The 12,577-nt window shown below is 42.3% G+C and overlaps 1 protein-coding gene and 1 non-coding gene across 2 annotated transcripts in view; one reads left to right on the top strand and one right to left on the bottom strand.

The window, feature by feature from the left end:
* The first annotated feature begins 2,555 nt into the window (after positions 1–2,555).
* ERCC6L (ERCC excision repair 6 like, spindle assembly checkpoint helicase) overlaps positions 2,556–12,577 on the top strand; it is a 37,659-nt gene continuing 27,637 nt past the window's right edge. The window contains exon 1 of the mRNA XM_024744079.1: positions 2,556–2,673. Coding sequence (XP_024599847.1) covers positions 2,606–2,673 — 68 coding nt within the window. The 5' untranslated portion in view covers positions 2,556–2,605. The remainder of the gene's footprint in view (positions 2,674–12,577) is intronic.
* On the bottom strand, positions 4,669–4,775 carry LOC112399103 (U6 spliceosomal RNA). The gene has a single exon (XR_003003171.1). It is a non-coding gene; the product is annotated as a U6 spliceosomal RNA (small nuclear RNA).

Below are 12,577 nucleotides of genomic sequence, written 5' to 3'. Positions count from 1 at the left end.
CCAGGGCTCAAACTCGTGTCCCCTGCATTGGCCAGCAGATTCTTAACCACTGAGCCACCAGGGAAGCCCTACCATATTGTCTTTTCTTTTTTATATTAATTTTGTATCCTGAAACTTTACCAAATTCATTGTTTAGCTCTAGTAGTTTTCTGGTGGCATCTTTAGGGTTCTCTATGTATAGTGTCATGTCATCTGCAAACAGTGACAGTTTTACTTCTTTTCCAATTTGTATTCCTTTTATTTTTTTCTTCTCTGATTGCCGTGGCTAGGACTTCCAAAACTATGTTGAATAATAGTGGTGAGAGTGGACATCCTTGTCTTGTTCCTGATTGTAGAGGAAATACTTTCAGTTTTTCACCATTGAGAATGATGTTTGCTGTGGGTTTGTCGTATATGGCTTTTATTATGTTGAGGTAGGATCCCTCTATGCCCACTTTCCGGAGAGTTTTTATCATAAATAGGTGTTGAATTTTATCAAGAGCTTTTTCTGCATCTATTGAGATGATCATATGGTTTTTATTCTTCAGTATGAGTGGTAACTCTTATTTTGATCTTCTTTTCATTCTCTCCGTTTATCCATTCTAAATCCTCCCCAACCTCTCTGAATGTGTGTGACCATTTACAGAGGAGGACTAGGAGTCATGTGTGGCAAGTTTCCTAGGTCATTGGCACCCTGTAGTGGGAGCTGGCACTCCAGAAGGCACTGAGAAGGGCCCAAAGGAAGCAGCTACTGCAGGACTGAGGGGGAGGGAAGGAGAGCTGGAGGACTTTGTGTTTAAAGAGGGGGAGTCCTGTGGCTGTGTGAAAATGGCACTGAGAAAAATCCAGTAGCCTAAGGGCAGGTAAGCAGGAGGGTTGGTCCTTTTATCTAATGATCAGGGCGTTTGGAGCTCACTGTCCCAGGGAAACAGACAGGGAGTAGCATGGCTCCTGAGGGCCTTCCTTTTAGCTTTTCTCCAAAGCCAACATAGGGGCAGTTGCCTAAGGCAGCAATCAGGGTTCTGCTTTGCTTCATCCTGGGTTCTCAACAATTCCAAGGGTATGAGTGATGATGGCAGACACTGAGCCAAAGCACAACTAGAGATGGCCTTCCTCAGACTCAAGATAAAGATTTTTGTGCTCATATCTCTCTCTTCAATGGAATTCTCTCCACCAGCCCTTCTTCTCACCACCCTCATCCTTTGGGTACCCAGGGCACCTATACACTTGACTCCCCACCCCCCATCCCCAATTCAAACTTGCCTCCAGGAGAAGAAGTGATTCAAACACTTCAGCAGGGTAAACAAGCTCCTTCACAAACTGGCCTCCAACTAACTCTGAAACCTCATTTCCCACCACTCCCCTCTTCTTTGCAGCAATAGGCAGTGTGACACTGTGAATGAGCACAGATTTGTGTTCACATAGACTTGGTATGGAATTCTGGCCCTACCGTTTCCCAGCTTTGGAACCTTAGGCCAAGTCAATTTATTTCTCTGAGCCTCAATTTTCACATCTGAAAAATGGGGATAGTAGTGGTATACTAAAAGCCCTCTTAACAGAGGGCCTAAAGTCACATGAACATATGACTTAAAGTCATATAAACCAGAAAGTAGACCACCTTCTTTAAGTTCCCTTTTTAACTCTGGTTGCTGGTAGCTTGTTAGCTCCGTATTCCTTACCAGGACCTCCTGTTTTAAGATAACTCACGCAAGTGGTTACTATGGTGCCTGGCCAGGACGGGTGGTTTCAGTCGGTGCTTCCCTTAACACTAACGTTCTATGAAATTTACAAAAAGCTTAAAATCTTCTGGATATGTGATAGGCGTATGACTGGGTCAATAGGTGAGTTTTCAAATACTGAATGTTAATTAGTGCTTCGAGGAATCTTAATGTCCATGTTCTTGCCAGCATGTGAAAAAGGACAATTTTTGTTGGCTCACAAACCTATTTAGCATTGCCCAAGGAAGCCACTTAAACTCAGTCACCACGTTACCTGAAGCCCTGAGCTCTGCCTTTGAAAATATGACTGCATCTCAGTTGGAGCTTCTGAAGAAATGGTGGTGACCATACACAACAGCACTACTTATTTCTCAAATGAGATTTTTGGCTTGGTTCTTGAAGACTCTTCTTTACTGTGAGTTTAAATCACGAGGACTATGCCTCCTAGGGTGTATGAATTCAAAACACGCTCGGTACCAGACGTTGGCGATCAGGGAAGGGAGGATATTTGGGGCTCTAGGCTGTGGAGGTTTCTAAGGGCCACTAAAACGACTGAGATCACATCAGGCGGTCTACTCCACTCACAAGGATATCACACGCACACAAGAATTCGCCGCAGCGTGGTTTGGACTAGATTGAAAATGCAAGAGACGACAAGAGGACACAACCCAGCACCCGCCACGGGCTCAGCTACCTCCTCTACACCCCCCCAAAGCGCGCGTAGGCACATGCGCGCGACCTTCGTGGGCGGGGCTCAGGCGGCGGCGCCGGAGCTCGTGCAGTGGATTGGCCGGCCGCTACACTGTCCGTTGGCCCTGCCCCACCTCCACGCGCAAGGCTCATGCGCAGGGCGGGAACGAGGGAAGTTCAATCCGCGGTCGAGATACACGGAGCCCGATCTGAGGGTCATGGAGGCGTCCCGAGGGTTTGCGGAAGCTGGGGCCTTAAGCCCAGAGCAGGCTGCCCGTTACCTGAGGTACATTTGGGTCGCTGGGCGGGTCTAGTTCACAAGCCCTGGCCGGGAGTGGGTGTGGGTGTGGGGTCCCTTGGACCCTCCCAGGGGCCCAAGCTGTTGAGGTGGAGCCTTAGGAGACGCGCGGCCGTGTTCTCGGAGGAGGCGTGGTTTCTAAAGCCTGGGGAGCCCCCGATGCCCCGGGTCAAGTAACTCCGGTATGAACTCCTTAAGAGCCAGAACTTCAATCGATCCAGGCTTTCTCGGGTCTACAGCTTTCAAAACCACCATTTTTAAAAACATCTTTATTGGAGTATAATTACTTTACAGTAGAGTGTTACTTTCTGCTTTATAACAAAGTGAATCAGCTATACATATACATATATCCCCATATCTCCTCCCTCTTGCGTCTGCCTCCCACCCTCCCTATCCCACCCCTCTAGGTGTACACGGAGCACCGAGCTAATCTCCCTGTGCTATGCGGCTGCTTCCCACTAGCTATCTGTTTTACATTTGGTAGTGTATATATATCCATGCCACTCTCTCACTTTGTCACAGCTTACCCTTCCCCCTCCCCGTGTCCTCAGGTCCATTCTCTACATCTGGGTCTTTATTCCAGCCCTCCCCCTAGGTTCTTCAGAATCTTTTTTTTTTTTTAAGATTCCATATATATGTTAGCATACGGAATTTGTTTTTCTTATTCTGACTTACTTCACAGTGTATGACAGACTCTAGGACCATCCACCTCACTACAAATAACTCAATTTCCTTTCTTTTTATGGCTGAGTAATATTCCATTGTATATATGTGCCACATCTTCTTTATTCATTCATCTGTGGATGGACACTTAGGTTGCTTCCATGTCCTGGCTATTGTAAATAGAGCTGCAATGAACATTTTGGTACATGACTCTTTTTGAATTATGGTTTTCTCAGGGTATATGCCCAGTAGTGGGATTGCTGAGTCGTATGGTAGTTCTATTTTTAGTTTTTTAAGGAACCTCCATACTGTTCTCCATAGTGGCTGTATCACAAAATTACCATTTTGAAATCCATTTTCTTTTAATAAAGATTGGTAATGCCTTATGATATTATTCTTACTAAATTTAAATATTTTCTATTATTCTATTTTACGTTTATAATTTAATGTATACATTTTCAGTCAAGGTTCAACACCTCTCTGTTTGGAACTAGCTTTTTAAAATTATTTAAATATATATTAACATATTAAAGATTTGAAATTCTTGTTATATATGGTAAAATATTTTCCTTTTGTAGTTTTTCAATGATTTTTGTGTATGCTGTGCTTTAATATACAAAAATAAACATTAATTTTAAGATACCCCCCTACAAAAGCCTTTCTTGGGTTTTTCCAGTCTACCAAGCCCCAGGCCTAGGGGATACAGAGAGGAGTAAAACACTGTCCCTGCCCCCAAACTGCTTATAATCTAGTGGTGGAAAGGGATAGGTAGACCATAATTGCTATATTGTTTGATAAGTGCTGTAAGAGGTACAATGTGCAAGGCATACTACAGGAGGGAATGGCCAACTACAAGGTTCAGTGAGCTAAGGGAAGGGCTCACAAGAGGAGACATTGGTGTTGAGAAACTAATCATTCACCAGATGGCTAAGGGTGGAGGACATGGTGATGTGGGAATGAGCATTTAAAATTTTCTTTAAATTATTATAAAATCAACATAAAATTTACCATCTTAACCATTATTTTTTTTTAATTTATTTTTTATTGAAGTGTTTTTATTTACAATGTTGTGTTAGTTTCTGGTATATAGCAAAGTGATTCATTTATACTTATATATAGTCTTTAAAATTAAAAAAAATCTTTTTAAATTGAAGTATAGTTGATTTACAGTATCGTGTTAGTTTCAGGTATACTTTTTCATATTCTTTTTCATTATGGTTTATTACAGGATATTGAATATAGTTCCCTGTGCTATACAGTAGGACCTTGTTGTTTATCCATTCTATATATAATAGTTCGCATCTGCTAATCCCAAACTCCAAAAATACAGAATGCTTCATGAATTTGCGTGTCATCCTTGCACAGAGGCCATGCTAATCTTCTCTGTATTGTTCCAATTTTAGTATATGTGCTGCCAAAGTGAGCACCCATTTTAACTCTTCTTAAGCGTACAGTTCAGTGGTATTAAATACATTAACATTGTTGTTCAACCATTACCATCATCCATCTCCAGAACTCTTTTCATCTTGCAAAACTAAAACTCTATACCTATTAGACAAGAATTCCTCATTCTTCTCTCCCCCAGCGCCTGGCAACCACCATTCTACTTTCTCTGTGAATTTGACTTCTCTAGGGACCTTATATATAAGTACAATCATACAGTATTTGTCTTTTTGTCACTGGTTTATTTTTTTAATTTTTAAAAATAAATTTATTTTTATTTTTGGCTGTGTTGGGTCTTTTTTGCTGTGTGCAGGCTTTCTCTAGTTGTGGCGAGCAGGGGCTACTCTTTCGTTGCGGTGATCTGTCTTCTCATTGTTGTGCCTTCTCTTTGTTGCGGAGCACTGGCTATAGGTGCGTGGGCTTCAGTAGTTGTGGCATGTGGGTCCAGTAGTTGTGGCTCATGGGCTCTAGAGCGCAGGCTCAGTAGTTGTGGCGCACGGGCTTAGTTTCTCCAAGGCATGTGGGATCTTCCCAGGCCAGGGATCGAACCCATGTCCCCTGCATTGGCAGGTGGATTCTTAACCACTGCGCCACCAGGGAAGCCCATGACTGGTTTATTTTATGTAGCATAATGTCCTCAAGATTTATCCATGTTGTGTCATGTGACAGGATTTCCTTGCTTTTTAAGACTGAATAATGTTCCATTGTATGCATAAGGTCACATTTTGTTTATTCATTTATCTGTTGATGGATATTTGGGTTGCTTCCATCTCTTGACTTGTGAATAGTGCTGCTGTGAATGTGGGTGTACAGATATCTCTTTGAGCTCCTGCTTTCAATTCTTTTGGGTATATATCCAGAAGTGGGATTGCTGGATCATATGGTAATTCTACTTTTAATTTTTTGAGGAACTGCCATACTGTCTTCTATGGCAGCAGCACCATTTTACACTCCCACCAACAGTGCCCAAGGGTTCCAATGTCTTCACATTCTCTTCAACACTTATTCTGTTGTTGTTGTTGTTACTAGCCATCCTAACGATATTGAAATGGTATTTCATTGGGGTTTTGATTTGCACTTCTCTAATGGTTAGTGATGTTGAGCATCTTTTCATGTGCTTATTGACCATTTGTATATTTTCTTTGGAGAAATATCTATTCTAGTCCTTTGCCCATTTTTTAATTGGGTTGCTTGTTTCATTGTTGTTGAGTTGTAATTCCTTATATACTCTGGATATTAACTTCTTACCAGATGTATGATTTGCAAATATTTTCTCCCATTCTGTAAGTTGCCTTTTCACTCTGTTGATTGTGTCCTTTGATGCACAGAAGTTTTAAATTTTGTTGTAGTACAAAGAAATCAATTGGAGCAGTGGAATAGTTCCATCTCCCTTTCCAAAAAAAGAATGTTTTAAGGCTGTTAGAAGACAAAAGGTCTTACAGAGGAGTGAAACACATCTTTGGACTGAGTTACATGACTTCCTTAAAGAAGACTTGGGGAAAATAGAGGGAGGAAGTGTGTGGGGGGTAGAGTGCTGGCTTCAGAGTTGGGCCATTTGGGGTTCAAATTATGACTCTGGCACTTGTTAGCTGGGAGGCCTCAAGTAAGTCCCCTGACTTCTGAGCCTCAATTTTCTCATCTGGAAAATGGGGATAAGGCTTAAGACCTTTAGTCCCCCACCCCATCCTTTCCCTGAGCAAGCAGCTTGTGCTGATTCCCCAGTGTTGCCTAATAGATACGCAGGAGACAGAGCTTTGGAGGAGTAGCTTTATTACTTTGCCAGGCAAAGGGGGACACAGCAGCCTCCTGCCTCGAAAACTATGTGTCCCCACCGCCCCCCCCAGGAGGATTTGATGAGTTTTATAACAATACTTCCCAAGGTGGGGTTGCTGACAAGATTAGGGTGTGTGTAGGGTCTCAGGTGTTCCTCTCCTAATCTTGATGAGCTTCTCTGGTCCTTTTAATCTTGCCTCAGGTGGTTTCTTGGCTGTTCCCCACCTCCATTAATTAGCAAATGTTTGAATCTGCCCTTTGGAATTCAGGGGAGGTCCTGGCCGCTGGAGTCTTGCCTACAAGAAACAGGGGACAAAAAGGCGTCCGTGTCCAGGAGCCGCACGGGCCCTGCTTGGTTTCACGTCCCCCTTTTCTTTGATACTCCTCAGTCTTGAGGAGAACAGATGTTGGATGAGAAAAGGAAACAATCGTTTTGGATAAAGATGTTAATTATAAACTCGGCAGGGGACTCGGTTTTAATCCCCACTTTGGTTTTATGTTTCCCCAGATCTTTTAGGGAACGGGTCAACAACCGCTCTGACTACTTCTGCTGAGATGGGGCATAGTCCTGCCTAAATTTTGGGGAATAGATACCAAATTAGAAATATTTGAGTTCCAAGTCCTGGATCTGAGTCTTATATGATTAAGATCTCAATCCCTTGTTCTGCCATTTTGATACAACAGACCAGGTTAGAGGTAAGAGGAGTGACAACTAGAACTTTAGTAGACAGAATAGATCTAATTTCCTTAGGAATTCAGGAGAATATGTCTGAAGCCAGTTGTTTCCAAACCATTCCCTGTAAGGGAGGAAACCCACCAAGGCAATCCCGAAGACCTGGAAGTAGGAAACTGACCACATATCTAGCAGTTAGAATTATCGAAAGAGTCAGCATATGAATCTATAGTTTTGTAGGTAAAAGGTATGAGAAAGGATAAGAAAACAGAACTTTCATTCTGGTTGTTGGAACAAATACTTAAGATTTCCCAAAGGGTGAGACATCGATTTCCTGCAGGTCTGTTCCTCTGCTGGGGGCAGGCTGGGGGCAGGCTGGGTTCATCGGTTTCAGATAATCTTTTTACTCTTCCTTCGTTGCGGTGCGCGGGCTCCTCACTGCGGTGGCTTCTCTTGTTGTGGAATACGGGCCCTAGGCACGCGGGCTTCAGTAGCTGTGGCTCACGGGCTCAGTTGCTCCGTGGCATGTGGGATCTTCCCGGGCCAAAGCTTGAACCTATGTCCCCTGCATTGGCAGGCGGACTCCCAACCACTGTGCCACCAGGGAAGTCCCTCCATCCAGTTTTAAGGAGGTGTGAAAAGTAAGGAGGACATCTTGTATGGCCCCTTCCATTTTTCCTCCAGCTGTCACTCGGGTCCTTGTTTTTTCCAAACCTTCAGCAGCACCTGGTCTCCCGCTTTGAAGGGATGTAAGGGAACTTCCAGGCAACGGGGAGACCTGTGGAACATAAACTTATGCATAGCAGTTAACAATTGACCAACCTGTTTTACATACTGTTTAATTTTTTTCTTCCTACATTAGAAATGTTTCTCTTTCTTTTTACTCTTAGGAGCTAAGAATGGTCTCCTGTATATAATTTCATAAAGGCTCAATCCTAGCCAGCTTCTAGGGGCCACCAGTATACAGAGGAGAGGAATTGGCAAGACCTTGTCCCTGTGATTTCCTGTGGTCCTGTGGGTTTCCTGTGATTCATCTTCTTAGCTTTTCCTGTAGATTGGGGTCTCCATGCTGAGTGAAGTTTCCATTTTATACCTAAAGCTTTATTTGCTGTTTGTGTTATTTCTGCGACAAAAGCAGATCCATTGCTACTCTGAATAGTAGAGGAAAGGCAGTACCTAGGAATAATGTCCTTAAGAAGTGTTTTTGTCACTTCCAGATGCTTTTCCTATTCTGGCTGGAAAGGCCTCTACTCCACCTTGAACCAGGTGTAATCCTCTTAAATCTTTAACCAAAATCTCGTTGAAGAGGGTGGGGGAATTTTTAAATTCTTGTGGCATCCCAGAGTCTGATATAGCTCAGAAAATTCAAGTTCACAACAATACAGGAATAAATGCATCTGGAATCACATCCACAGTGGTCACCTTCACGCAGGCTCAGCGGCCATGGCTCACCGGCCCAGCCACTCCACAGCATGTGGGATCTTCCCGGACCGGGGCGCAAACCCGTGTCCCCTGCACTGGCAGGCAGACTCTCAACCACTGCGCCACCAGGGAAGCCCTAGGCTGCTTTTTAAAGTTAAACCATGTATAGGCCAGAGTGACTTCCTCATACTTCAATCAGTGCAGATTTTTTTTCTTTCATTTCCCCTTTTGATTGCAAGTTTTTCAATAGAAGACGTTGATGATCAAAATATCTATCCCTCAGTGCCAGGGTGATTCAACTCTTCGCCCCAGGTATAGATCATGTCCTTAGGTGCTAGGCCTCCTTTATATTTGCCTAGTTAATCCTCATTGGGGGAAACCTAATCAGAGTAAAACTGAACAAGCTCAGAGGTATGTTAAGGAGGAAACGCTTTATAGGCCATACATTTTATTATTTATGCCCAATTGTCACATAAGCATTGTACATGTGCTTTTAGCAGTAGACCTAAAGCAAACAGTGATACATCATGAATAATTACAGTCTGATAACTTTACTAGGTAATTTTTCTTTTCTCCTAAACATCAGGGCAAAAGTGTGACTAACACAATAACTTCCATAAATACAGACTTTAATTAACAGATCTAGAATTTTATATCTATTGAAACATAATCTTTTTCCCTAAAATTACCCTCATCTCCATTGAACACAGCCAAACCAAGACATTTGCTTTCAAAGTAAGTCTGTAATATTAAGTAACCAGTGATATTCCAGACCAAAAAAAAGAAAAAACAAAAAAACATTATAACCATATTCACTAGTTCACTCAGTAACCAATCCTTTTGTTACATTTTATGAAGCCATCAGATTCTCCATTAAGATTTTTTTTCTTATCCAGCTCAGCAGTATGATGTGAAATTTATCAGAGATCTGTATTTGTCAAAAGGGGTCCTTCACATAAATCTTGATGATGAAGCACTTTACAAAAGCAGAGTACAATAATAACTGTCTATAAATGACAGAAAGACTTTTTTAAAAAAGGGCATAGTTAAACATCTGATTGCAATGTAATCGGTAAAGAAACTTGGTTACAATAACCGGGATTACATTTAATTTAACTGATTACATTTGATTTAACATAACAAATAATCCTAGTTAAATCTTTCTCTCTGAGATGACTCAGGGGCCCTCTGAAGCATCTCAAAGTTAGCTGGAGGTCAAAAGAACTTTTAGAAACTGCCAAACAATACTTATTTACTTAACCAAAGTGAAAAGATTTCAACGCAAATACAGATCACTTAAAGGCAAAGGAACTCACAAGCTGTTATCAAAAGCAGTATTCCAAGAAAATGTTGAAGGGAGAAACCAAATCTGGTCTTGCCTTAGCCCACTCCCAACAAAATCCATTTATCCAATTAGATTTAATCCAATCTTAGAAAATCCTGATCATGCACAACTGTAAAAACATGTGCTTTCTTATGGAGAGTATCTTAGGGTGGCACCAAATACCTTTAGTTTCTCTCTCTGCCAAGGTAAGCCAATATTCACTAATGTTTCAGTATCTTATTTTATTTGTAAATGGCCTACTTATTCAATAAACTTCCATCATTTAACTTAACTCTAAATTTTTAAGCTACAAAGTAGCTGAAGAGATTATTCTTAAGTACACATTCCTTAAAACAATTATTTCTAAAGAGTTTACCCAAAAGCTCTTATCTCACTTGCATTATTTAACATTGATGACTCTAAAGACATGTCTATATTAATCAAACCAACAAGCTTAAGCCACCTTCAGTAGCAGATGTCAATTCAGTACTGAATATTTCCCAGATCATGTGGTCCTAAAATTTATCTTGGCCAATTTTCTAGACATTTAGATTTAGTTTCTAAGAGATTACTTTCAAGTCAATTAAACAGAGCTCATTTACAAGTTAACACATAAAGACCTAACCAGAGATCTCAGTTTTCCCCCTTCCACAAAAAACGCCTTCTTTCCCTGCCTTTTTCTTCAGTTTCAGGAACTAGAGATGGTCTAGATAAGTGTTCCGGAGGGCCCAGGGGGAGAGAAATAACAATTCCTTTTCATGGGGGCATAGCTGAAGATCTCCTAGTTTTGTAAAAATACCCTGGGGGGGCCATTACAAGATGGAATAGAGCTCTGGTCATTCATAAAAATGAAACAGGAGGGAAGGGGGCAGGGAACAACCTTTGAAAGAATGACATAGTCCAAGGACATGACATAAACTGATTAGAACCAAATGGGTCCAAGATGGCAGGACAAGTGGACTTCCACTAGACCTTAAGCCTCAGTATACGCTCACTGTAACACATCAGTTAGCCTATGCTCTGCAACGGGAGAGGCCACAACAGTGAGAGGCCCGCGTACCGCAAAAAAACCCCCCCAAAAAAAACAAAAAACAAAAAACAAAAGTGGGCTGTGGCCCAATTCCTGGAAATCCCTACCCTTTCCCCAAAAAGCTGGAATATTCCTCCCACTCATTAGCCTATGAAATTACCCACCCCTATAAAAACTGACAACCCCATACCCTGGTGCCTTTCTCACCTTCTGAGGTGGCCCACACTCTGTGGAGTGTGTTTCTCTCTAAATAAATCCACTTTTTACCTATCATTTTGTCACTCACTGAATTCTTTCTGCAATGGGACATCAGGAACCTGAGCTTCTGATCAGCTCGGTGCTTTGTGACCACCTAGAGGGGTGGGATAGGGAGGATGGGAGGGAGACACAAGAGGGAGGAGATATGGGGATATATGTATATGTATAGCTGATTCACTTTGTTATACAGCAGAAACTAACACACCATTGTAAAGCAATTATACTCCAATGAAGATGTTAAAAGAATAAAATAAAGTAAAGTAAATCCATTACTTCTAAAAAAAAAAAAAAGAGAGAGAACCTGAGCTTCATTAAGTCCTGAAGCCAGGTATGTGATCTCAGTTGGAAGACCGTGGGTTTTGGCCAGGTTCGAGTCCCAATCTGAGTTTTGGCTGGGTTTGAGTCCCAATCTGAGTTTTGGCTGGGTTTGAGTCCCGGCACGTGGGTTCAAGTCCCAATCTGAGGTGCACGGTTTCAACAAGGCTAGTCCAAAAGGGAAAATCCCAACCAACAATTCTGCCACAGGCAAAGCCCGACGCGATAGGGTACACTGGTGTTGTCACATGTGAGCCCTGTTATTCGTCTCAACCAGTCAATGCAAGTACTGAGACACATACAGACAGACAACAGACATGGTCCCACAAACAAAAGATCAGACAAGATGTAGCCCATTTCCACTCCCAGACAGAGGACTCAAAATGGCTCGCAATGATCCGGTAGAATTTTCCCACCCTACACAAGCGAGAGTGGCTCACCCCAAAACAATACACACAAAAACACAAATGACAGATAGGCTATGGCCACACAGACAGAAACTCAGAGGAGGTATCGTTTAAAAATTCCACTTCCACTCCTGGACAAAGGCTTCCAAACAGATTGGCTCAGTTCTTGAAAGAGAACAAACCCAGAGTTGGCTCTCAGGGGGCCCAGAGTGGCTCAATTGCTGCAAGGGAGTGAGGCCAAAGTGGCTAGCCCAGATGGAGTGGAGAGAATTTCCAGCCTTTCCATTCCTGTGACAAAACAATTCTAGCTGAAGAATAGTATAATAATTTAGGCCACCATACAAAGGCCACCTCTCCTCACTTTTAAGAATATACATTGGCTAAACAGAATTAAAACAGATTCATAGCTATAGGTTGACAAATCTGCCAAAGTCTTCCTTAGGGGACTGTCAGATGGAGAGGAAGAGGAAGCGCTTCCCATATTGAGTCGAATTAAACAGCTCTGTGCACAAAACTGAAAGCAAAACCAGAATTCTCGCCAGCCAAATGGAAGCCACACACACACACACACACACACACACACA

The sequence above is a fragment of the Neophocaena asiaeorientalis genome, unplaced genomic scaffold, assembly GCF_003031525.2.
Source record: "Neophocaena asiaeorientalis asiaeorientalis breed wild unplaced genomic scaffold, Neophocaena_asiaeorientalis_V1.1 scaffold333, whole genome shotgun sequence".
NCBI lineage: Eukaryota > Metazoa > Chordata > Mammalia > Artiodactyla > Phocoenidae > Neophocaena > Neophocaena asiaeorientalis.
Note: the sequence above shows the minus strand (reverse complement) of the source record. Positions and strands in the feature narration are given on the sequence as shown.